The sequence below is a fragment of the Gambusia affinis genome, linkage group LG19 (genome assembly GCF_019740435.1).
Source record: "Gambusia affinis linkage group LG19, SWU_Gaff_1.0, whole genome shotgun sequence".
Lineage (NCBI taxonomy): Eukaryota > Metazoa > Chordata > Actinopteri > Cyprinodontiformes > Poeciliidae > Gambusia > Gambusia affinis.
The window spans coordinates 22046625-22073849 of NC_057886.1; the positions used below are offsets into that span (position 1 = coordinate 22046625).

At 42.7% G+C, this 27225-nt stretch overlaps 1 protein-coding gene across 9 annotated transcripts; it reads left to right on the forward strand.

Annotated features, from left to right (window-relative positions):
- Positions 1-47: 47 nt before the first annotated feature.
- arhgap27l (Rho GTPase activating protein 27, like) lies at positions 48-27055 on the forward strand. 9 transcript variants are annotated; one of them, XM_044100130.1, is made up of 22 exons: positions 48-130; positions 7316-7422; positions 7515-8446; positions 14687-14890; positions 15809-15946; positions 16018-16173; positions 16922-16984; positions 17055-17105; positions 17185-17265; positions 17334-17411; positions 17615-17680; positions 21371-21438; positions 21564-21651; positions 22482-22583; positions 22666-22779; positions 23424-23484; positions 23640-23756; positions 23932-24030; positions 24688-24765; positions 24963-25097; positions 25487-25592; positions 25668-27055. In XM_044100130.1, the coding sequence occupies exons 2-22, from the start codon at positions 7392-7394 to the stop codon at positions 25843-25845; spliced, it is 2946 nt and encodes a 981-aa protein (XP_043956065.1). In that variant the 5' UTR covers positions 48-130; positions 7316-7391; the 3' UTR covers positions 25846-27055. The 9 variants fall into 9 exon arrangements, with proteins under 9 accessions (XP_043956065.1, XP_043956069.1, XP_043956071.1 ...); XM_044100134.1 differs by having other exon boundaries at positions 17188-17265; XM_044100136.1 differs by having other exon boundaries at positions 14762-14890.
- Positions 27056-27225: the final 170 nt, after the last annotated feature.

Sequence of the window (27225 nt, forward strand, 5' to 3'; positions counted from 1 at the left end):
CAGGAGGAGGAGGACATGCTGGGACTGGCAGGTCGGCCAGAGGTGGAGCCTCAGAGACAGGAACCTGTTTGAAAGATTCAGAAGCAGAGAAAAACTGGATCAGGATGTTTGGATCTAACTTCTTATGCAGGTAAAACCATCTTTCTCCCTCTGGATTCAATAGGAATGTACTATAGGATGATTCTAGGCTGAAATGGCACCTGAAATGCTATTAAGAAGTTGTTGTTTTTTTTCCCACGTGATAAACGTAAAATGAGGTTCTTCTGGAGTAAACCTGACTGTGAAGTTCTGTTCTGTGGCTCGGTTAACAGAGACTCTGCTGCTGAGCTTCAAGGCTGGTTCTGTCTGTGTGTGTTGTTGGCTGGTTTCTGTGGCCGGGTGTGTTCAGTTGAAAGAAAACCCACCCTGTTCTGATTTCAGACCAACGCTGAGCCTGAACTTGTTTTAGCTTCCATGAGAAATCCCCGGGTTCTCCGGTACAATTCTGGACCCAGAGATCAGGAAGGTTTCATGTGTTTTCTGCTGTCAGGTGTTGTTTACCTCTGGGTCATTATGGGACACGGCAAAGGTTCAGGAGAGGAACCGGTTCAAGCACATTTCTCTGTTCCTATGCCGCAAACACTGAACCCAGCAGAACATGAAACAAGGAAGTTCTGCTGGAAATGTGACTCAAAGTCTCAAGCTGAGTTCTCTCTAACGGGTCAGTCTTCATTAAATTTTTCTCATTTCCACTGACTGGACCTCACAAATGTTTCAGAACCAGGAGTGGAAGTTGTTTCAGAGCAGTTCAGGTCAGTATTTCTGAGTCCTCTGGTGCCCATCTGATCCGGTCACTGGGAACCTCCACCACAGCTGGTTCTCCTTGGTCCATTAGAGCGCTAACTGCCTTTACACTGCAAAAACACAAAACAAACCGAGTGTTTGTCTAGTTTCTCATGTAAATATTTCAGTACTCCTGAAGTAAGACAAAACTAGTAACTTTTCAATGAGTATAGGACCTTGTTGTTTGTTAAAAACAAATTATATAGATGAAAAAGTACTAGTTCCTCTAGCTGACTATTTCATTTATAACATTGGGATTTTTTTCTTCTTATAAGTGAAATAATCTGCCAATAGAACTAATACTTTTTAAATCAATTTTAAGCACTTATTTACTTAAAACAAGCTCCTATATTTTGATGAAAAGTTACTTATAAGTGAATTCTGTCTTATTTCCAGGGTATTAAGATATTTGTACTAGAATGTATACAAAAATTACTTGTCAAGATTTTTTGCTTTTGCAATATAACAACAGGTCCGACCAGGTTCTGCTGGTGGATCCAGTTGTGTTCTGGTTCTTGTCTGATCTTCCCCTCCCTGTGGTGTGTTCATATATCCGTAGGCAACCACAGCAGAGAGACCCAATCCAACCATCGTCTTGCAAACTGGTGTCTCAGGGCCTTAAGATCCAGATTTCTAGGGCACAAAAAACATCCATGAAAATGGGAAAACTGTATTTTGCAGTGAAATCTGGAATATTTGTAGAATTCTTGGATCTGAAGAATCTGGGTTTTCAAACAGTCTTGGTCTCTTTTACTGTTGAGGGAAAGAGAGACTGTACTGGTTCTGTGTTGACAGCTGTAGTTAAAAACTGAGTTTTTCCATTCTGGTTGCTCAATGATGCACATGTTAGTGGGCAAAATGGAGGCTAAATGCTTTCCTTGCACAGTGGCTGAGAGAGTCGTAATTGAATCAACAACTTTCCGATTGGAAGATGATAAATTTTTCTACTCAGCTTCAGGCGTCTTACCAACACTGATTTAATGGAGAGTTGAAACGATCGGATGATGGTTGCAGATTTGACTGTTCTGCTGGACCCGCCCTGAGTTCCTGACGTTCTTCTGAACCGGTAATGAGGTGTTGTTTGTACAGGAGCAGTTTTTGTGGTTTGGAGAATTTGCCTTGGAGATAGAAACTGAAAATACTGGTTCATAGTCAGATTGCCTTCTTAAAGATGGGATTGTACCGATTCATGGAAAACAACTTTAGGAGTCCCGAAGACCAAGAACATCCCTGATGGATTCCAAACTGCAGGACACCCAAGATTAATCGGTAACCCTGATAAGATTATGAAGGTACCAGAAGGTTTTCGAGGTTATTGTTCATTCATGCAGCGGTAGATGAGAACGTGTAGTTCTCCAACCTCAGAACAATCGCCTGTACTAACCAACATCAGTCACTGTCCTTTTTTAACCCAGAAACATTTGTATAAATAATCATTCTTCCCCTCATACCTCAACTTTTTATCCACATTCAGACCTCAGAAGGAACCTTGATGTAAAAGTTATCAACGTTTGTACATAAGAAAAAGGAGTTGTTGTCTTTTCTTCAACCTTTCAACAAAATGTAATGTGAGGAATTGTTGAAGAGTGAACTCCAGTCACAGTGTATTTCCTTCAGACATGCTAGAACTTCACCTGAGTCCTTAGAAACATAAGAACTTCTCTGGTTGGACCCGTCTCTACTCTGGTTTAATGAGGGCAGATTAGTTGGCTAGTTAACTACAGTTGTCATGGTAACTGGTTGCTTTATTAGCCTTGGACTTTGACCAACAGGAAGCACTCTTCTAAATGTGGTAAGGGTGGAAGTCTTCATAAAGTTTGTGGACTCTTTTAAAAATAATAAAAATCTCCTGGAAGTGTAAATGGTCTTGGGTTCGGTTCTGGGTGTTTGTGAGGAAACGGTTCTTGTTGTTTTGGAGACATATAATGTTCTTCTGACAGCTTACCTATTCTGGTTTCAGAACCATGGTCTTGGAGTGTTTTCACCCAGATAGTGTGGTAGATTTGGTTTGATAGGGGCACCAAAATTGCAACATTTGTTACACTTTCAGCTGCTGCGGTTCACTTTTTCACTGTACTGAGTCAAACAAACCAAATTCTTGGAAAAATCTGTTCCCTCCTCGCCTGTGGTGACGCTGCACCACAATCGACTGAAGGAAATGACACAAAACCTCTAAACAAGACAGTGAGCACAACATCCTTCTTCATGAAACATAAACAATTAACGTGGTGTCAGATTTCTGTTGATGGACTTTGCTTTTGTCTTTAGCAAAAGACTGTGAGCCATTTCTCCAACTGGTGATAAACTAATGCGTTTGTTTTGGTTGTAATTACCCAAAGTGCCCTGTCCTGTAGTCTGCTGCCTGCTTTTAGAGCTGTTTCTGGTCCACTTAGTGTTCACATATACATCCAAACCGCACTAGAGTTCACTTCAACCAAACTGAGACTTTGGTTTGTAGGCAGACCATAATTCAATTAAACCTTCACATCTACCCAAATGAACTGGACTTTCTGGGCAAACACACCTTTAGACTGCGAGGTTAATTGGTCTTCATTAATAATTTAGCAATGGTTGTCTGTCCTATGTCTCTATGTGTTGCCCTGCAATGAACTGGATACAAGCCTAGCATGGACCCAGCAAAATGATAGGTAAAGACAGCCAGTAGCCTCCCTGTGGCCCTACAAAGATGATGATGGATGGTGGTCTTTTGATTGATGTGGAGAATCAAAAGGAGGTTACAAAGATGAGACTTTGCAGACAATGTTCAACAGGGTTCATCTTGATGATTTACATCTGACCCAACGGTTGAACGATTCAGGAATGGGTTGTAGTTTTGACTGAGCTTCTTTGTTTCTTCTGGAGTTTTGGCCACATGAGTAACTGAAGCTGCTACCCCCGTGACCCGACCCCGGATAAGCGGAAAAAGATGGATGGATGGATGGATGGAGTAGGTCTTGTTGACCTTAGGGATTAGTTTTTGAATCATTTCAAGTACTTCAGCAGGTGGAGATTCCACATTGGTCTCAATGCTTTTCTGTGAGATCTAGGAGGTCTGATTCTGTTTATGTCCATTGAAAGAGTTTTCTAAAAGATAGTGTCTTTTAAAGGGAACTTAACAGAAGGTGTTTTAGGTTGGAAAATCCTGAGAAGAAAGTGTGAAGATCTCCTATAGGTTTTTTTTTGAGTAATTTGTTAAGGTGTTTGTCATAAACCAGAACAGGTTTGACTGATAGTTATGCTTAAAAGGCCTAGAGGGATCGAAGAAATCAGGAAATGAAAAACGGAGGACACTTGAGGCCCTGAAAACTGGAGGAGCCATCTTGAAGATAGATGTGCTGGAAGTTTCCAAGTTCTAGGGAAGAACTTCATCAACAACAGAAATATTCAACATTTCTGAGCAGATTTTTCAACTGAACAGGTGAATCTGACACCTGAACTGCTCTGCTCAGAGACTCCCAGGGTCGTCTCATCTTTCTGTCTCTGAGCTGATCATGTGTCGGATAGTAAATGTGTAACTCGGTGTCATGTCGACTCCATGTGGTCGGACTTTCTCAACATTCCTATTTGTTTTCCAGTGTTTTGAAGGAAGACTCGGCTGAAGGATTTATGAGCTCAACCCGGTTATTTCTGTACTGAGCGTGACCACACCCACACTCACCCACAGGGTAAAGGTTGGGTTTCCTACAGATGTGCTCTGCTCTGATTGGCTGCTGTGCCTGTGATGTCACATGACACACAGTCATCGTGGATCCCACCATGTTGTAGGAGACGATCCTCTGCAGGAATGTTTTCTCTGCTCTGATTGGTTGATGTTCGGGCCACAAACCTCAACCTTGGTCTGATGATTGACAGCTCTGTTTATTTTCTGCTTGCACAGAGCGCTGTGGGTGTGTGTATGTGGGTGTGTGTGTGAGTTACATGGCAGTCTGCTGAAGGGAGGCGCTGAGTCATGCAGACAAACAGTGAGAGAACGGAGTGAGAGGTGGCTGCATCCCAACATGGAGTCTCAAACACACCTGAAGCAGATCAGATCTGGGTCCAGATTCTTCAGAAGGTTCTGGTCAATTTCAGTTCAGCTGATGATCCTGGATGTTTTAGAGTGAATAGTGAATAAATCAGATTTATTGATGGTTGGATGGTTGGATCGATCAATCGATCGATCAGTGGCCTCTGAATCCTTTGACCTGCAGTCCAACCTAACAATACGACTCTAAGTCAGTGTTGTTTTGACTTCACCTTATTCTTGGGGCCCCTCAAGAGTCTTGGGCCCCTTTTGGTTACAGGTCATTAAAATCTACCAGATCTCACATTTTGATCACATATGAATCAGATTTCAGTCTCTTTGCAGTCTGAATCTTCTGCTCGGACTATTGTTCCTCCACAAAGACAGGAAACACACGACGTGATGTCATCAAGGGGTGGTGTCCACATAACACTGTAGGCGGGGCTTAGAGCTGACAGGAAGAGCAGGACTTCCCTTAGTAAACCGAGCTGGCGTGGAATCAACCTCCTGTCATTGTTCTGTGAGACAGAGTGCCTGGCTCGAAGGCAGCCGGGCAGGAAAACTCAGAGAGGAGCATTCCAGTGCTGGAGATGGGGCTTTTCGCTTTCTGTTAGGATCCAGGCCAAAAGTTGTCATCATGATCAGCTGCTGCAGCTGTTCTGGTTCCTTCAGAGGTCCAACCTTTGTCCAAGACCTGAAGGAATGTGGAGAAATCAGGAAAATCTGTTGGACACAAAACAGCAGCTGGGTTTTTAACTCGGCATTCTGTTAACATTAAATTAACCGTCAGTCACAAGTTTGTAGGATAAAAACTCACAAATTGGTCTACAGAACAACATAAATACTAAAAAGTGTTAAAAAAAAACAACCCAGCAACCATGAAATAAAGAAATTATAAGAACTGCTAATGTCAACTAAATAGTTTAATCTTATTCTCCAATCATGATCCAAAGAGAGCCTGAGAACCAGAACCGCCACCCAGTGGCGCGTCTCAGCTGAGCTGCGTGTTTCTGAAGTCAGGAGGAAGTTAGCGTGTTCAGACGGGTTCTGACATGAAGAACGGGTTATTGCTGTCATTCATGACGGGTTCTGTGTGCAGCTGCTGTTACTCAAGGAATCCTGACCAAAACAATCATCAGCCGTACTGTTCTGGGATCTGCTGTTTGTTTTAGATGTTCTGGTTCAGTATTATGAGTTCTGAATCAGGAGGTCCTTAAGGAGTGAGCCGTAATAAACTGTGGGTCCAGAATGTCTCGGAACCAAGAGAAGACACTAAAATTGAAATTAAAAACACATAGAACTGACCAGAACTCATGATGTAGCATTCTAAATATAAAGTCATCTTACAGCTTATTAGATGTGAATCTGAGGGCGTTTTCAGACCTGGTAGAATTGGTACGATTGCTACGAACAGTTAAAAAAAATTTTGATTTTTGAAATTTTCTAGAAAAAAGTTGGAAATTTCTGATATTGAAAAGTTCAAAAATTGCTAGAAAAAAATTGGAGGATAATCTCAAGCTTAGAACTCTAACGTTTAAAACGTCCATGGTTTCCTTTAAAATTTCTGACAATCTCAGAATTTCTGAGTTTTCGATTTTATTTAGCAAATCTTCAACATTTCGAACTCAGAAATGTCGAAGAATTTTTTCTAGATTAATCTCAAAACATTTCTAGTTTTTTCTAGAAATATTTTGACTTTTTAAACTGTAACATTTTGTCGTGTTTTCGAGAAAATTTCAGAGGTTTTATTTTTGGCAGTAATGAACTCTTTCACCCCCCACTTTGTCTACAATCGCCCTAATACGGCGTCGTACCCAACCTTTTACAAACCTGCTCCCCTCCTCGCCTGTGGGGGCGCTGCACCACTGAAGGAACCGAGAAAACACCTCAGAAAAAGACACTCAGCGCAACTTCCTTCTTCCCAAAATGTAAACAAAAACGGAGTCGTGTTTGATTTTATCAGTTGTAAGATTTCTTTTCTGTCTCTGGCTAAAGACCACGGACAATTTCTGCTGCTACCGCCAGACTAGCGCGTTTGTTTCGGTAGTATTTACCCAGAATGCCTTGCGCTGTAGTTCACAGCAGACTTCAACCGAACCGAGACCGAGGTTTGTAGGGACCGGAGTTTGCATTTTTGGTCCGCCGGTCCCGTTGGGGTCGTAACTGTTCACACAGAAGACTGTTGTCAGTCGGGTTTAATTATTAGAAATTAAAACCATGCAAAAAACGTATTTCAGCTAAAAAATGTAAATTGAGTATCAAGATTTGCTGTATGAAGCTAGCATTAGAGATCTTAAAGCTATAAAGCGAATTGTGAGCCGGTTTGATGATGGCTCACAATCTATGAAGAGGAACCAACATATCTGGAAATAAAATGCTTTCTGTTGATAATTTACAGTTGAACAAAATCATGATTAGACCATTTTTCAGTTTATATAGCTTCCGGATTCCTGGATATGTTGTCACTAATTTCATGTTTTCTCCTTTTAGGGTCGCTGAGAATCAGCGGTAACCTTTGACCCCTCACCTTCAGAGTCTACCTGAGGGTAAGGGTAGGGAGGGAAAAATGGCAACGACCTCCATGGTGCCGAGCAAAGGTGAGTGTGTTAGTCATGTAGTCAAACCGGGCCTGAGAGGGTCTGACTGAGAAGGTTTGGAGAAAAGGCCTAAATGCAATCTAACTTTCCAGGTCTTGGTCTGGTTCTGGTGGAGTTTGAGTATGAATACAAAGATCAGAACGGGGTTCTGGTCACCATCAAACCCAATGAGCGCTACGTCCTGCTGGCCAAGACCAACGACCACTGGTGGCACGTCCGGAACGACAGCAGCTCCAAAGTCTTCTACATCCCGGCCAAGTACGTCAAAGAGCTACCCACCAACTTCCCATCACTATTGGACTTTGCTGACAAACACAGTCCAGAACCGGTCCCTCATCCTGTGGTGGCTCCAGTTCCTGTTCCTGTTCCTGTTCCGGTTCCGGTTCCGGTTCCAAAGAGTCTGGAGGAGCCTGGAGGAACCAGAACTAAGCAAAATGATGAGGTGACGATCCGCCTCAGACCCGACAATTCCAACCGGCACCACCGCAATGAGAACCGCATGTCCACTTTCGGCGTATATCTAGACTTACCGGACTTGGCACATGCATCACCGAGGGTCCATACAAACCACTCCGCTGGTTCTGCTGAGACTGGAACCACAGCTTCCACTGGGACTACAAACATGGCTGACAGTAAAAAGCAGCCCCATGTCAAGGGGCACCATGAGGACCAACAAGATTCTGGGAAACCGCGGGTTCCCAGCTTTAGTCCGGCGGACCCGCGGACATCCAGCCGGCACCAGAACCAGCCCATCCCTGTGGGAATGCCCGTGGTTCCCCCTCACAGCAAAACATCTGAGGGTCGTCATGACAACAAGCAGCAGAAAGAGGAGCCAGAAGAAGAGGAGGTGGCTGAGGAGGCAACAACGTCAGAGAGCAGTGAGGAAGAGGAGGAGTGTCGAGGTCACCACATCTACGAGTCCATCCAGGACCTGAATCTGGACCTGGAGGCTCTGAGCCTAAAGAAGGCTCCACCAGCTGCACCTGAGTCTTCGCTTCCTGCTGCGGCTCCGCCCTCCTCACAGGTAAGACCCGCCCACTTTTAATTTTTCAGACATGTTTCTGGTGATTCATGTTTCATCCTCATCGACCCTGAGCATTGATTTAAACACTCCAGACCTGTAGGGGGCAGTATAATGCTAAGCTAAAACCTATGTCAGCCAATCAGAATCCTTCAGAACAACCCAACTTCCTGTTAGGAATTAAACATAGCACAGGAGGTTTATTTGTGTGGACTGAAATAAAGTTTTAACTACTTTTAATTTGAGTATTTGAATATAATGTTAATTAAAGATGAGCCTATTTCAGTTACAAATACTTTGGTGCATTATTTGTTGTAGAATGTAATTCACGGGATCTTAAGTCTCAATTTTTTGCAGGTCCACATATAAACGCAAATCTCAGATTTTCTGAAATCTTTACTCCGATCTGCATCAGTTTTTAACGATGCAGTTAAAGTTGCTGCTTTACACTCTGTCGTGTCTTTATTCAGCCTCACCTGATCGGTAAACACTGCAGGTTGCTCATTGATTTGTGAGCTGATGTCACATGACTTTGTCAGCCAACAGCCTTCTGCAATGTCAGTAGCTTTGATTGGCCATGTGGGAACATTGTGGCACATCTTTTTTTTCTGTCGTCCTTGAACACATCCTGACCCAGACAAGTCCTTGAATGCAGCATTTGTGCTCAGATTGAAGGTTTAGTTCCTGTGTGTGTTTCCTGAATGATCCTGATTTCCTGTTGGAGTCTGGAGGAAACAAACCGTGTGTGCTGCTCAGGTCAACATGGCTTCGTTGGATTCTTTTGACCTCCTGATTAGCGGGATCAGAGTTGATGTTCTGGATGTTTCATCTGCTGCAGCATGAAAATTAGAGCCTGATGTTCAGAGGCTGCTGGTCTCCCTACAAAATAAAAGCCCTGTGCATCTGTGGCTTATTTCCTGCAGCGTCGGCACAGGAAGCTGGAAGCAGAAAAAGCTGTTTCCTCTTTTTATTCTCCTCAGAGCAAAAAAAAACACTCCAAAAAAACAAAAAAACCACTGAACTTTTGCTGCTTAATCCTAAACTGGCTTCATGTTATTTTGGTTCTGCTGTGGATTTATCTAGATGTTTATCATGAATTTAAAGATGAACCAAGTCAACAGCACACTGTGATTTATCCGCTGGTGTTTATGTAGTTTTTCTGATGCAGTCAGAGCAGGATGTTTGTAAGGATGAGCAAGTTCTGGATGATTGTAGCTCTGCAGCTGGTTCTGGACGAGTTCAGGGTCTTGGTGAAGAACGTCTGATGTCAGAAAAGGATGTGATGAGGTCAGGTGGAAGCAATGATGTCACAGCGGACAGGAAGAGGTCAGGTCAGACAGGAAACCGTGAGGCAGCAGTGACGGTGGAGCGACACCTGCAGGTCAGAAGTGGAACAGAACCAGAACCCAGACTGTTTGTGTTCTCTGGGTAAAACTCTGAAAGCTGCAGAACTGAGTCAATAAAACTGAGTCAAGTCTTTCGCTGTTGCCAGTTTTATTTTTTATTTCCAAATGCTTCTGAGGAGTTATTGATTCTGAAGGAAAATCTAAGGGAAGTGAAGTTATTTTCCCCAAAGTCCCCAAAATGGAAACAAATCATTGTGTGCATTAGCAAAACTTTCTAAATTGACAAAATATATCTTAATCAAATGAAATTATATTGTTGTAATCAATGGCACATCTTTACTATATTTCTTATCAAGTAGAGGAAAATATGAAGGAAGAGATCTGTAGTTACTATTTTTCTTAACAAGTTGACAGACCATAACAAGAGATCCTCCTTAACGAGCTCTTAACGAGTTGTCCCTAATGAGCTGGCTCAAATAAATCTCTGGTTTATGACTAGCTTTGTGTAAAGTTCTGATTTCTTCTGGTCTAAATTTGCACCATGTTGATGTTTGTTTGGTCTGATTCCAACTGATCACTGATTAGCTCACTTCCTTTATTGATTCATGTGACGATCTTTGGACTCAGACAGTAGGTCACCTGGTTTCGCCTGTATCTTTGTCCTGGAGTTATTCATTAGATTCCCGGAGGATCCACCAGGGTTGTTGCTGTAAATCAGCTGTAATGGGGAAAACTCCTCCTAAAGCTCCACAAACATTTATTACCTTTCCGGGTATCAAGGATCAGGGATGTTCAGGGATTTCCTTCCAGCAGCAGGACCAAAATCTTCCTGGTCAAAGTCCTGTCACTGCTGATTGGTGGATCGCCTGGAGCTCTTCCTGGTCTGCCTCTGCATGAACCAGGTCAGAGTTAGGTTTTGTTTGATCAGTTATTGAACGGACCTGCTATTGACTGGACCAGTTTTTGAGTGGAACCAGTTATTGACCTGATCATCTATTGTATAAACCAGGTATTGGGCTAACCCACTTTTAACAGGTGATCAGTGGAGCGGATCAGCTTTTGACCAGAAAAACTATTGGCTGGACCAGCTATTGACCGGACCAGCTATTGACCGGACCAGCTATTGACCGGACCAGCTATTGACTGCACTAGCAGTTAAACTGACCTGTTTTTGGTAGGACTGGTTGTTGATTGGAACAGTTACTTGGAACTGTTACTGATTGATACACCATCATCATCAGATGATGATGGTGTATCAATCACATATCAATCACTGGGAGATTAATATGAAGGTAAGTGACTTCAGATAAGATCTTTTTCTGCTCATCATGACCATGACACTTTCTGGTTCTTTCTATATCTTTGTACCCTGCTGAAGAACTCAGATGTAGATTTTGCTTTTAACAACACCAGGGGGCAGCACAATCAAGATAAGTCTCCATCAAAACATAAACTCTTTATGTTCCTGCTGTCTTCTGTAAAATCTCACATGGTCCAAAAGGTCAGGAGATCTGATAAATCAGAGTTAAGAAGAACCTTCTAGAAGGTTTTTAGTTTGTTGATGAAAGATGTGACTTTATGAAGACTGATTGAATCATCTGTCTGAAACCGAGGACTTTCAGATCTCCAGCAGCTGGTTCTCAGTGGCAGCTAGAAGCTTCCTGAAGGCGGTAAACAGACTGCAGCTCCCTGAGGACCTGATCATGCTGATACCACATGTTTGTGTTTTCAAAATGATCAGATAGCTTCTAACTCGGGGCGGAAGGGAAACACAGGCAGGTCTGAGGAAGTCTCTGACACAACTGTGAAAAACCCTGAAAAGCTTCTCTTAGAATGCTGTTGCCTCAGTTCGACGCACAGTCAGATGGTTACGGGACATTAGCATTTCCATATTGTTTTAATACATGGCACAGGATCCCCGGATCTTCCTTTTACTTTTATGAAACAATCACAGACAGAGCGCCACCTTTCTGCAGGAAACGCTGTTGTCTTCCTCCGTGGACTTGAAGGGTTTTCTCTAAAACAAAATGGTGGCAGGACTTCAGTTTGCAAAGCTGCAACAAATGTAGTTCATTATCTTTGACCATAATGCAGAGAACCATGTTTGGAGAAAACCAAACCCAGCAGATCGACACAAACACCTTCTGCAGCAAAGCACGGCAGTGGATAGGTGGTGATTTGGGCTTTTTTGCAGCTGCAGGACTCAGGACTTTGTTCAATCAAGACTGACCTCAATCAAGACCTCAAAATGTTGATAAAGCTCCATGTCTCCGTGACGCAGATGTTTGAAGAAATTCTGGTTCTTTGGAGCATTTTCACGTTTCCATGAAGGTTGTGAACGAGATATAAAATTCCTTGGAAGCAATCAGCACTAAACTTCCAGGAAGAGTTTTTGGACCATGAATGAGAGTCAAGTTCAGACAAATCCTGAAGATCTGAAGCCAAAAACAAGTGACACTGTCTATGGTTCAGTAGGGGCGGGGCCTAAGTTCAAAGGGGAATAGAGAGGGGCGGGGCTACAACTGGCAGCGCCGTTGAGACTGGCAGCATGACCCAGCTCCACTGCAGGCAGATCAGTGACAGGATGAGAAGTTTTCTGATGGAGGATAATGTATCCCAGACCTCAAGACAAACAGAAACATGCTGACAGGTGAGTCTACTTCCTGTTAGGCTCTCCTTGGTTCAGCTTTAATCATGCTTTTTGTTTCTGAGAGCCTCAGTCTGCAGCTGTAAACAGAACCGGCAGGAAGTCTGGACTTTGAACCAGGCTCGGAGGGATTTACTGTTATAGAGCGAGAACTGAGACAAACTAAATAATGAGCTGCTGTAGGTTTGATTCATCGCATGACACACAACAACATAAGATAATTGAAATATAAAGTATGGAGTCACAGATGGAGAGGCTAACCTTCTCAGAAGCTGTTCGCTTTGAAATTCTGATCGTTTTGAGTGAAAATGTGAGGTTTCCTGTTTGAGTTTCTTGGGTTAAAACCGCATGGAGATGTTCGGTCAGCTCGTACCATTTGATGAAAATGGGAATCATTTGCTTCTGTGTTTATACAATATGGGAGGAGTTCTTCCTGTTGGTCTGCAGCTCCATCCACCCAGGCAGACAGACAGAGATCCCGGTCATAACAGGATTTCTCTGCAGCCTGGTTAAGAAAAACTCCACTTTACACTTTGGGGTCGTAGTTCATTTGAGCTTTTAAGTTACTAATTAGTTGTTCCCAGTTTTAAAATAAATACATTAATGCCATGGTTACGCATCATAGTGACCATTCAAAAGCAAAAGTCTACAGAAAGAATTGAAGCAACATGCTGCCACCACTATTCTAGGAACAGCTGATGCTCCCCAACCTTCTTCAACTTATGTTGGGGTTTCATGTTGCATATGGGGAGACCTACTGGAAGAACTGGGAGATAACAGTGGACTCTATCAAAACCTGAAGGGCAAAGAGAGTCAAACAAAACTAGCCTGACCGGGTTCACCTGAGAGAGGCAGATTCTTATGTTGACATTTTGGTTCAGTCAGGATTGGTCTGTCATGGAGAGATTTAGAAGAAACCAGGGTTCCTTCACTGATGTCTGAAGAAAACAACTGTCTGAGGAGGGAACAACCAGGGAAACTAGAATATTTTTAATGAAACTTTTGGATGAAACCAGATCACAGGATTGGCTGTGGGTCAGTGGCAAGAGTAGTTTTCTTGCATTCCTGAAGTTGCAGGTTTGATTCTATCTTTTTTTTCACTCCACAGAGCTTTGCAGTTGTGCACTGGTCTGTGTATTGTTTATGAATGTGTGGCCTTTTTAAGTTGGGCTGGGTGAATAAAGCTCTGGTTGGTCAGTAGGACATAGTAGGGCAACATATTTACAACTTAAACGTGGGATTCAACAGAATGAGAAGATTCCTGTTGATAAGCAATGATTAAAATCTGTTCATTTTACCCCCACAGAAAATGGCAAGATGTTGTTTGAGGAAGGTTGGTTCAATGCAAACTGGTTCTGGTTGAGAGATCAGAATGACAATCCCTGATCCGCTGGGACCACAGCTTTGTCAATGAGTCAAGTCAAGTTTGTTTATATAGCACATTTCAGCATAAAGGTAGTTCAAAGTGCTTTATGGCATAAAAACATAATACAGATACCAATTATAAAATGGCACTAAGTTGACCTGATCCCTGTTTGGTGAAATTAAAACTAAGGGTATTTTCACACCTCATAATCTGACAGACTTGGTTTAACTGGGGACCAAAGTTGCAGCATTTGTTACATTTTCAGCTGCTGGGATACTTTTCCCTCTTCATTGTGTCAAACGAACCACAACCTTTGAAAAACCAGTTTCCCCTCACGCCTGCGTGGGCACTGCACCAATAACCATTGAAGGAAAAACAAAAACACATTGAGCTCCTCTTCCTTCATCACAAAATGTAAACAAAAATGAAGTAACATCAGATTTAATTGGTTGTAAGATTTTTCTTTTGTCTTTGGTAAAAGACCAAGAGTCATTTCTCCTAGCGCTAAACTCTTGTGTTTGTTTTTACCCAGAATGCCTTGTGCTATAGTTTGCTTCCTGCTTTTAGAGCGGTCTTCCATCCGCTGTCATCTACATATGCTAGTTGAACTCAGACCTGGTTTTGTTGGTGGACCAGAGTTCATTTTTTTGGTCCGCATCAGAGTCAATTACGCATTCACACCTCCACAAACAAACCGGACTTTCTAGGCAAATGGACTTAAGTTCAATTAAAGTGGACTAAACAGGGCTGGTGTGAATGCACCCTAAAATTAAGAACGAGGAATTTTAAGGGAAATTCATACAGTTGACATTCTAGTGGTATTCATAAACACATATTGTGCAGTGTGTCTTTAAACTAAAAATGTTAACTTTTTCTCTCTGCAGGACCGAAGCTCGCTCACCCCTAGTTCACCGATCTATGCCAACGTCTGCTCACTCAAGAAAACTTCTACTCCTCAGATCTCCATCTCCTCCCCAACAAGTGCAGACCTTGACCAATCTGAAGCAGGCCACGCCCCCTTATCTCCAAGCTCCTCCTCCAGCATGATAAGCCCCGCCTCTCCTCTCAGCCCACAAGACGCATGGCAGGTGAGATGACCTCCGAATCCAGGTGTGATTAAAAAAAAAAAATGACTGCGGCACGTCAAAGAAGCTGCTGGTGAAAAGCAGAAAAATTGTAACAAGTAGAGGATTTAAAGAGAAATCTTTTAAATCTGATTAAGCTTTCATGTTTTCTGTTTTGAAGACAGCTTGAGTGTAGGCCTCCTCTGCTGAGTTCATGTTACACGGAAATAATTAATGTTTGATCAGATGTTACCTGAGCTCATCAGGTTTCCTCTGCAGGGATCAGGTGTTAACAAGGAACAGCTAAAGCTGTGATGCTTTGCTCAAAGACACTTCAGTAATGAGACTTACTAGCCACTCTGTCAGACTCGTTTATCCAGGAACCTCAGTGAAGTTGGACCTCCACCTTCTGCAAATCAAACAAAGTTTGTGCGCCTCTATAATTTTAGAGGTATTAATAAAAGTGTCCTCAGGTCATCAAAGGTCAACCAGCTCCCCTACATTTACAAAATAAAATGAAATATGGTGTCAATCAACTGCGCTACACAAATTTTCACTGCACAACATAAAAGTTTATTATATATATTTTGTTCTCTTGTTCCTTTTCAATTTTAGAAATAATAATAGCACAAATGAAAAATTTTAGCTAAATTTCTAAATGTTTGAATGTATATTTTTACAGTTTTGGTTAAATTGCCTCCCTGAATGTTGTTTTTTTTCTTCAGCAAATTGCCTTTTTTTTTAAAAACAAAAAAAAACGTATCCACAATTAATCAATTGCTAAATTAGTTGATGATTATTTGAATAATCAATTAATCCTGATTGATTTGATTAATTGTTTCAGCCCTAATTAATACGAAAGGAATCAATTTTAATAATTTTGTGACATTCTGAATATTGATATGAAGTGTAGGATGATGGTATGTACCTCTGTCTGCTCAGGTCCACACTGATCAGGAGAGTGGCAGGAGGTTTTTTTACCACCCTCTAACCAGACAGACCACCTGGTCGGACCACCGAGGCCACACGCCGGCCGGAGACATGGACCTGTCCAGTCCGCTCTCCCCGGCCTCCTCTCAGGTACTACAGCTCCTCCCTGATCGGTAACAGTGGACAGTTCTGGTGTCTGACCCGGTTCTTCTTCCTCTCAGGGTTCCTGTGAGTGGGAGGAGCTGCTGGACGAAGCATCAGGGCGAGTCTACTACCACAACCATAAAACAGGAACCACGTCCTGGGATCTCCCTGACCCGACAACCCCATTATCTCCAGCTGGATCCACAGGCAGCAGAAACCAGGACGACGTCCCGGTAGGAGCTTGAGATTATCCTGGATTATTTTAGTTTAAGATCTCTTGGCATTAGCGATTTATCTTTGAAACTGAGTGCTATCTGGACTTGGCTTTAAAAGGGATCTATCATGCAAAATTCACATTTTGCACATTTTTGTGCTTCCACTTTGGGTCTGAAATGCCTCTGAAAAAACCCACATAGTTGTTGTTTGGCAATAAGTTCATGTTTTTGGGAAAATGAGCCGCTTCAAATACCTTTTGAATGTTATGTCACAAATCAGTAGGCACTGCTTCTCACCTAACAACCCCAGCCCGTTACCTAGCAACCTCAGCAGAGTTCTGCCTGTCACCTAGCAAACCCAGTGGAGCTCCAGGCCATTTGTATGCTCTGTACAATGGCTGCTGGAAAAGACAAGTGTTTTGTTGTTCACTTACCATCCTGAAACCACTTGCTGCATTCTAGTTGGTTGGAGGTTGGCAGGAGGTTCCACTTCTGTTTTTCAAAGATGTACAGATGTATAATTGCGCATCTGTTAGCAGCCATTTTTATGTGAGTTGGGGGGTCTGGCCAGCAGCAGCTTATTTGGATTTAAAGTGACAAGAAGTTTCTAAAACAGGTCAATCTGAGCTGATCAGGATAAAATCTCATTATCTACAAATGCTTTTGTGCAAAAAATGTAATAAACATGTTTTGTATAGATGTATCTTAACCTGTTCAAAGAAGCATCAAAAGCACCTTTAATGACGATTTGTTTGATGATTTGAAGCCTCCTCTACCAAAGCCAGATTATTCCGTGGACGGACACAACAATGGAGACTCTGTCTTTACGGTACGGAAGCATCTCAGCGTTTCCCAGAATTCCCTGCCTTTCTCTGGTTTGACCTTTGTGTTCTCTGCAGCTTTCACAGATTCCCAGAGCCCAGCTGGACGGCCAGCAGAAGCAGCAGGAGGTGAGCAGTCACATCACAGGGACATCGATACTGTCTTCCCTAGAACCTGCTCAGATCAGGTGGTTCTATTGTGTTGCAGCAGAGGCTGATGGGTAATGGAGTCCCTGCGGAGGGAGGAGCTGCACAAGTCAGGATCATGAGACACAGTATTGCTGAAGATGTGAGTGAAACATGTTGACCCAGAACGATTCTGAAGCGTTCTTTCCCAACATTCCCGCTGTGTTCCAGATGTTTTCCCCGGGACACAGAAGGATATCCTCGGACCTCACGAACTCTTCCAGGAAGAATTCACCAGACAGTCCGCAGGTACAGACTCACCTGTCTCGGTTCCCTAACCCCATTAGACTCTCACAGACTTGTTCATTGATCTTCTGGCCCATTTCATCAGGTTTTTCTCGACTTGTTTATTCATGTAACAATTTGTTCAACCATTCATTGACTCATTGACTCACTGACTTCCTGACTTGTTCATTCATCCATCGATTTATCCCATTATTTCCTCCTTCCAGTTTCATAGTAGGCTCAAGCTGAGGAGGAACCTGTCCAACAACAGCACAGGCAAACCCCAGCACCATGTATGTTCTGAAAGGCTGGTAGAAGTTCAAGGCCCCGTTGCTAAATGTACTAACATTTTGTTCTAACATCTTTTTTTTTTTACCAGTAGGGAACTTTTTGGGCAGCTTAGACGTTCTAGTGCCTCCTGCTGTGTAAACGCAGCACTGCGGCTCAAATCTAAAATATTTTTAACCAAAGAAGTTTGACCCGAATCCCTTCTGGAAATTTCTGTTTCTGGCAGTAAGACTCTTGCCCAGAAAGTTTCTGAGTGTTTTCCCACTAATCCCACTAACCGCTCATCAGTAACCATTCATCCTGTCAGCTAACACTTCTGAACTGCTGGATTTGTTCTGATGTTGGTTCTACTTTTGGTTCTGGAGGGTTTGTTTGTTTTCTCTAGTCAGGTTTTGTTTCATTCAGCAGTTTGGTCCTAAATGAACAACAAAAACTACATGTACCATCAGAACTCTGGTTCTCCCTGAGAGATCTCTAACATGTCACTCGCCATCCAACATGTCACTCTCCGCCAACATGTCACTCTCCACCAACATGTCACTCACCATCCAACATGTCACTCTCCACCAACATGTCACTCGTCATCCAACATGTCACTCGTCATCCAACATGTCACTCACCATCCAACATGTCACTCGCCATCCAACATGTCACTCGCCATCCAACATGTCACTCGCCATCCAACATGTCACTCTCCACCAACATGTCACTCTCCACCAACATGTCACTCTCCACCAACATGTCACTCTCCACCAACATGTCACTCTCCACCAACATGTCACTCTCCGCCAACATGTCACTCTCAACCAACATGTCACTCGCCATCCAACATGTCAATCGCCATCCAACATGTCACTCGCCATCCAACATGTCACTCGCCATCCAACATGTCAATCGCCATCCAACATGTCACTCTCCACCAACATGTCACTCTCCACCAACATGTCACTCTCCACCAACATGTCACTCTCCACCAACATGTCACTCTCCACCAACATGTCACTCTCCACCAACATGTCACTCTCCATCCAACATGTCACTCTCCACCAACATGTCACTCGCCATCCAACATGTCACTCGCCATCCAACATGTCACTCTCCACCAACATGTCACTCTCCACCAACATGTCACTCTCCACCAACATGTCACTCGCCATCCAACATGTCACTCACCATCCAACATGTCACTCGCCATCCAACATGTCACTCACCATCCAACATGTCACTCTCCACCAACATGTCACTCTCGACCAACATGTCACTCACCATCCAACATGTCACTCACCATCCAACATGTCACTCGCCATCCAACATGTCACTCACCATCCAACATGTCACTCGCCATCCAACATGTCAATCGCCATCCAACATGTCACTCTCCACCAACATGTCACTCTCCACCAACATGTCACTCTCCACCAACATGTCACTCTCCACCAACATGTCACTCGCCATCCAACATGTCACTCGCCATCCAACATGTCACTCGCCATCCAACATGTCACTCGTCATCCAACATGTCACTCGCCATCCAACATGTCACTCTCCACCAACATGTCACTCGCCATCCAACATGTCACTCGCCATCCAACATGTCACTCGCCATCCAACATGTCACTCGCCATCCAACATGTCACTCGCCATCCAACATGTCAATCGCCATCCAACATGTCACTCATCATCCAACATGTCAATCGCCATCCAACATGTCACTCGCCATCCAACATGTCAATCGCCATCCAACATGACACTCGCCATCCAACATGTCAATCGCCATCCAACATGTCACTCGCCATCCAACATGTCACTCGCCATCCAACATGTCACTCGCCAGCCAACAGGTCACTCGCCATCCAACATGTCACCGCCATCCAACATGTCACTCGCCATCCAACATGTCACTCGCCATCCAACATGTCAATCGCCATCCAACATGACACTCGCCATCCAACATGTCAATCGCCATCCAACATGTCACTCGCCATCCAACATGTCAATCGCCATCCAACATGTCACTCGCCATCCAACATGTCAATCGCCATCCAACATGTCACTCGCCATCCAACATGTCACTCGCCATCCAACATGTCACTCGCCATCCAACATGTCACTCGCCATCCAACATGTCACTCGCCATCCAACATGTCAATCGCCATCCAACATGACACTCGCCATCCAACATGTCAATCGCCATCCAACATGTCACTCGCCATCCAACATGTCAATCGCCATCCAACATGTCACTCGCCATCCAACATGTCAATCGCCATCCAACATGTCAATCGCCATCCAACATGTCACTCGCCATCCAACATGTCAATCGCCATCCAACATGTCACTCGCCATCCAACATGTCAATCGCCATCCAACATGTCACTCGTCATCCAACATGTCAATCGCCATCCAACATGTCACTCGCCATCCAACATGTCACTCGCCATCCAACATGTCACTCTCCATCCAACATGTTATTTAACACATTTTCATCAACATCCAACATCCCTCAACATATTTGACCATGTTCATCAAAATCCAACAAATCTCAATATCCAAAGTCTGTCAACATCCAACATGTCCTTAAGCACCCAAAATGTCTTTCAGCATCCTTAAACATGTTTCTCAACATCCAGCATGTCAATCAAAGCATTGGATTACGTTCCTCAGCATCCAACATATGTAGAAATATCCAACATGTTTCACATGTCCCTTCACATCCAACATGTCAACCAACATGTTTGACTCCGTTCCTCAACATCCATCATATTAAGCGTTGTTCAGCAACCTTCCACATGTCTCTCAACATCCAATATGCCCAGTAAGACCCAACATGTCCATGATATTCAGCACTGTCCAAAACATTGGAGAACATGAAGATTATTTAGATGGGCAAGAAGTAAAAGGAAAAAATAAAAACTGTCTTTGTTGTTTTATTCACTTCTTTAAAATTAAAAATAACAATAAAGATGTTTATTTCATCATTTTAACTCATCAGTTCTTTCACTGCTCTAGTGATGTTAAAATGTGAATGACTCAAGTCGTTATTCCTGCTTTCATACCACTTTTGCTTCAGATTTAACCTTAGTGTATCAATCAACCAGAGGTTTTGTCCCCTTCAAAGCTGCTTTTCTTCCAGCAGCTGTAAAGACCTGAAGTCTGACACTTTGAAACTCTTACAGAGATATTCCCTAAAGGCTGAGCTTCTGATTCACTGAAACCTCTCTGTAATTTGGCTGTTTTCCTTATTCTACTTTTGTTTTGCCTAAAGCACAACATTTAAATCCTGAAGGCCTTTTTCAATCGGATCGCCTCAGGCAGCAATAAATACTAGAGCATTCATCTCTAGCACCAACCTAGACTGGTTTTGGCTCACTGTTCAGCTACATTACACTTTTCTAAAAGTTAGGCTCTGATAAATCTTAAGGAGTCTAAAAGAAGCGTTAATAAAGTAGATTTGGATCATATCCTTTGCTTTGAAATTGTTCTAAGTCCCTGAATAAGTGGGAAAATGATACCAGAAGGGAGCAGACTGCTGAATGAAGGGACTGAGGTGGATAAAAGACCTCAGGTAGACTCAGGTAGACTCAGGTAGACTCAGGTAGACTCTCACTCTCCACTCCCATGTTTACCAAGGAGTCACATTTCAAAGCTGACCTGCAGAAACATGAGAACTCACCTCTTTCTCTCTGTCTCTTCAGTGCCATCTGCTGGAAAAGGCAGGAATTGTTAATAAGACCAAATTGGTTGATCATGGCAAAAAGTTGAGGTGAGAACCAGAGACTTCAGTTCTGATTTTGCCTCAGTTTGACTGACCTGTGTATGGGAATTTGTTTGAGTGATGTTTGAACTCAGAGATGATTGTTTTCCATATTTGATGTTTCTGTTGAACAGGAAGAACTGGACTCAGTCCTGGACAGTCCTCCATGGTGGGATTCTTACTTTTCACAAAGATCCCAAATTTGCCCCAGCTGGAAACACTGTAAGAACCATCCTGACAGTCCTGATCCATCCAACCTTTCTTATGACTTTTCTGTGTGCAACTTGATCTCATAAGTCTAGACCATAAGTTCTGGAGGCTTTATTAAGGTTGTTTGGAGTTTTCTTTAGACTTTATTGGGCCATTTTCAGTCCAGCAATGCCTCATTTAAATTGAGCAGCATGGGTCAATCGGATCGGCATTTTGTATGCCATTTTGTCTGTTTCCATTGTAAAATTGGCCAATTCAACCAACTTGTACCACATCGTTCAGTTGTAGCACCATAAGACAATGGTATGGTACGGTTTGGGTGGATCTACTAGTGTCACACAACCCAATCCAATGATTGAGGGACAGAACAAGGTCACTGCTTGAATCACATTTGTTGTCGTACCAGAATGACGCAGTGTTAGGTGTTTGGGTTTATAACCCCACCTACTCAGTGAGCTTCCAACTGGCGGTGACCTACCAGTCGGAAATGGGGCATAACTAACAATCAAACGTGGCTTTAGCTCTCGGACAATCAAGGAAAAGTACAAAATAACAAAGCTAAAATCTAATCTTCTCTTGTCTTTAACAAACAGAACCATATAAAGATTGGACTTAGCATCTGAGATTTGCGTCATCCTTTGATCATATGAAAGATAGACGTCAAGCTTAGACTTTATTAGACTAAGATTTGGGAACTATTATCTACCTGAATGTTCCATTGGTCTAAACTAAGTGTCTTAAACTAAAAAATTGAAACTGGCTGATGACATATCCAGAGGACTGAATACGAGCAGAGATGATAGGTTTAGTGATGATCAGGTGGATTTCTGCTTTTCTCTCAGAACAAAGCATCGCAGATTATTCCAGAATACACTGTGGAACTGAAAGGGGCGTCGGTCCAATGGGCTGCCAAAGACAAGTCCTCCAAAAAGTTTGTTCTGGAGGTGAGGCCACAGCAGCATCTCTGTTGCCACGGTTACAGATCAATGGGCTAGGGGTAACTGTGTCATGCGTTTGTTTGTGCAGCTGAAGACTCGTCAAGGCTGCGAGTATCTGATCCAGTACGACACGGAGAGCATCATCTTGGACTGGTACAAAGTCATCCAGGAAACCATCCATCAGCTGACGCCTCATCAGCTGGTACAGCAACGCACCCCACAGCCAAACTCACCCATCCTGTAGACAGACCAGGAGTTCTAGTGTTATTGGTTCTGCCAGCAGCTTCTGGTACCGTTCATGATGCCTTGTTGGACCACTTAGAAGAACAGGCTGGGATCTCTATGTGGTTTTTGGCGCCTCAACTCTTCTTTATCCAACCGGGGGTTTTACAGGACTAGCTGTTCTTAACTGCGGTGTGCCTCAAGATCCCACCCTTGGACCTGTCTTTTTCTCTTTCTCTGTACTTTTCTTTTGCTTCCTCATACAGGAATGCAGCTGTTTGTTCTAAGCTGGTTCTCACTGGGCGATTCTTGGCCCATTTTAAGCCATTTTTCCAGTTGTGCGACTCGTTTTGGGATCAGATTTGGAATTAATTGTATGTTGTACATCAAGTTTTATTCAGGTCATTACAGGGGGTAACAAGAAGAAATTAAAGGCTCTCACATATTTGTGTGTACTGAAAATATAATGTAGAGAGTGATCAGTTTTATTGTTATGCTGATGATATACTGATGTATCTTCCTGATAATGTTCCAATCCATTGCACCGTCACTAGATTAGAGCTGCAGGACGAAGTAACTCCACTCTTGCATTAATTTTACTTTTTGCTTTGCAACTTCTTTCAGGAACCGGAGCATCTAAGCGAAGACGAGGATAACTCAGACAGAGAGGACAGGACGAGGGGATGTGAGTCTTCCTGAAACTATCCATCATGTTAAAATAAATCCAGCTGCTGGATATAATTCAGATATGGTGGTTCCTTCAAAATAAAAACTTCTTTCTTAGCTGGTAGTTTCTCCCAAAGTTGAGTCTGATGTTTATTTTTCCTATGGCTTTTTCAGCCACCAGGAGCAATTCAGGAGCAGATTTAGAGCAGAGCCGGATCCGGAGCAAACTGAGACGCTTCCTGCAGAGGAGACCGACGCTGCAGAGCGTCAAAGAGAAGGGATACATCCGAGGTACGGAACAGCTTACTAGAACATCAGGGAGCTTATTATTCCTCCAGATGTATTCATATGCTTTCTGGACTGTTGCCCTTTATTTCAGTGTTAAAATACAATAAACATTTATGTTAATGCATTTGATTCATGAAATGTTTATTTTGCGTTCTGAATGAGTGATTTTCTCCTGCAGACAACGTGTTTGGCTGCCACCTGGACGTTCTCTGTCACAGGGAAAACTCCACCATTCCCAAGTTTGTGGAGAAATGCATCAAAACGGTGGAGAGGAGAGGTGATCAATTATAAACTTTCCAAAAATGAAAACATTCCCTCTTGGATTGGATAGTTACAGCCAACTTTAGAGTTTAAAAATTGTTCCTGGTTAAAACTAAGTTCTGTTACTTTCCCTGCCTGATCACTACTGTTTCCCTACAGTTAAAAATAACTAACACAGCTATAATCAGTGTGGAAATCTAGAATCAATATAAATAATTTCATGATTGTTTTTCTCAATAGTTCATCAAATTTTTTTCCTACCAACTGAAATACATTAAATTCAGCAGCTTGTCACATCATCTGGGTGAAATCATAACAGAAGACATTAAATATATTTTTTTAAATAAATGGATACTAATAATGTAATTACCTAAAATTTTAAATAATAATAGTAATAGTAATATGATAATGACAACATGAAATAAAATATACCTGCAGTTACAACAAATCAACCACCAGAAGGAGCCAGATAACTAGGTAGGTAGGTCCAGGTGATTGGTAAATATTTTTGTTTTCAGACAGGTAAACATCAGGAAATAGTTTTACTTCCTGTTGTCCCAGGATTGGATATCAGCGATTCAATCAGGAGGATTTTGCTTAAGCAGAATGTGTTTTTATTCTGGTCTTTGACCTCAACTTGTTCTCTATCCCCTCAACATTCCCGTTCCTTCAGGTCTGGATGTTGATGGGATCTACAGAGTGAGCGGGAACCTGGCTGTGATCCAGAGACTCCGACATAAAGCCGATCACGGTAACTAGAATCCTGCTGCTTCTGTCCGAGGATAAACGCAGTTTAAACTGGGTCTAGACCAGAACAAATATGGAGAATGATCTGCAGGAGACCTTAATGATGCATCAACAGTACCAGGAGTTAAAGTCCAGAAGAAGCTTGAGAACACAGTTGGTTGGAGGTTGTCCCGCTAACTCTGTGGTTCTGTGTCCCTGCAGAGGAACATTTGGACCTGGAGGACGGACAGTGGGAGGAAATCCACGTGATCACTGGAGCACTGAAGCTCTTCTTCAGGGAGCTTCCAGAACCGTTGTTTCCCTTCTGCTGCTTTGACAAGTTCATCGCCACCATCCGTTAGTCCATGCACACACACACACACACACCCACACACACACACACACACACCCACACACACACACCAGACCACAATCCCAACCAGCCTCCTCATCTATGGATGTTTGAATATGTTAATGATCTCATAATTAACTGATAAATATGAGGAAAAAACTCGTTGAGCTTTATGTTTTACCACAAACATTCTAAACCTGATTTGGTAGAATTTCTTCTTATCCTTTTCAGTAACCGAACTCTTCATGTTTCCACAATGAAAACTGAAAGACCCAACTTTAAGAATTAGTTTGTTGTTTTACCTTAAAGGCTGTTAGTCTTTGAGGAACAACCTGTGTTCGATTGTGTTGGATGAGTCCAAACGGACCTCTGGATCCATCTTTTGTCTGTGCAGAACTTTCTGACTACAGCCAGAGGGTTTCTTACACAAAGGACCTGGTCCGCTCTCTGCCGCTGCCGAACTACGACACCATGAAGCTGCTTTTCAAACACCTGCGCAGGTGAGCCCAACCGCTCTGAAGCAGAACCAGAACCACAACTCCTCCGGTTCTTACCTCCACCTCTGCGTGTTTCAGGGTCATCGACCACAAAGACTCCAACAGGATGTCGGTTCAGAGCGTCGCCATTGTGTTTGGGCCCACGCTGCTCTGGCCGCAGATCGAGAACGCCAACATGACGGTCCACATGGTCTTCCAGAGCCAGATCGTCGAGCTCATGCTCAACCAATTCAAAGAGATCTTTGCTGAGACGTAGAAGGAGGTCCACTGTCACCTTCCAGAACCTTCTGAGCAACATATGCTGAACTGAACAACAATGTCTCAAAGCCTGTAGGACCACAAGCATATATTCTCTATTAGGGGGAACCTAAAACCAACAGAACTAAAACCACCAACAACTCTGGTTCTGATACTTCTGAAAGAGGTTTCTTTTGAAGAACAGAACCAACTGGACCTAGAGTCACCTGAACTGCTAAAGAGACATCACCGACTGAGCTCTATTTGAGACGCTAGCTTGGAAACCTCCTGGAAACTGCAGACCTTAGAGAAACCTCTAGAACCTTCTGAGGAATATTTGTCAAACTGCCTAGAATCCCCCTTGTAGAACCAAAGTCCAAACAGTAGGAGCTGGAATGTAGAACCTGAATCACATTGAAAGATGCTCTAATGTCACTGGGATCTTTCCAGAACCTCCATGTTGCATTGACCCAAATTAACAAAGAACCTGTTCTCTTCAGAAATGCACCAGTAGCAGATGGCTTTTTTTTACAGCATGAAGCTCATACTAAAGATCTAAAGTAGAACTTTAATGTTCTACTTTAAGTGTAGAACATTAAAGTTCTACACTTTAATGTGAGTTTAATGTATGTAGAGGCCAATAATAGCATGAAGATCCAAGTGGGAAATTTGAGAATCTATATCTGGAATTGGATCAGTCAGTTTGAATCATTCCCTGACGCCAGCATCAAGTGTCTGTTTATCCAGATTCATTGTGTTAAACACCAAATCGGTTCAGATTTAATTTTTGAAATGTTTTTTTTTTTTCATAAAGAATTGTCGTTATTCTCCTGTTTCAAAGGAATCATTTGATCATTTCCAACGTTTCAACATATCCTGGATTTGGGAGTGAAAACATGTAGCTCTTAAAAAGAGACAGAAGCTTCATGAAAGGTTGATAAATCTGAGGATGTTGTTCTAAATGTTCAGTGGTTCCTTGATGCTTCCCTGAGGGACTCCCAAAAGTTCAGAGAACAAACTACTTTAAATTGTCTATATAGGGTGGAGTCTTCCAGGAACATTTCTGCTGTAATGAACTTTGTTATGGATCTGCTGCACATTCGTTCTTTGTTTTATATTGTTTAAATGTATTAGACAGAGAAGAAGGTAAACAGAATATTCAGTTTCTGTAAATAAAAGGGAATTTTACTGAGTTTTATTAGAAATAAAAGTCGCTGTTAAACCAGGAATGATTGTTGTGTCCAATTTTAAAGAGGTTTTGGATTCCTTTAAAGATTCGTACCAGAGCAGGATTTCTTTGGATCTGACTGGAAAAGAGAGAGAAGACTAACTAAAAACACATTTGTACCAGATGTCCTGTTAAAATCCAGATGGAAATCAATATCTGATGATAATTATT

What these genes read in the sequence shown, in the direction of transcription:
- arhgap27l (XM_044100130.1), top strand. Translation starts at nt 7,392, where the DNA reads ATGGCAACGACCTCCATGGTGCCGAGCAAAG. An exon ending in GACACAGTATTGCTGAAGAT is followed by an intron (nt 17,266 to 17,333) that starts GTGAGTGAAACA and finishes GCTGTGTTCCAG; the next exon opens with ATGTTTTCCCCGGGACACAG. An exon ending in GATCATGGCAAAAAGTTGAG is followed by an intron (nt 21,439 to 21,563) that starts GTGAGAACCAGA and finishes TCTGTTGAACAG; the next exon opens with GAAGAACTGGACTCAGTCCT.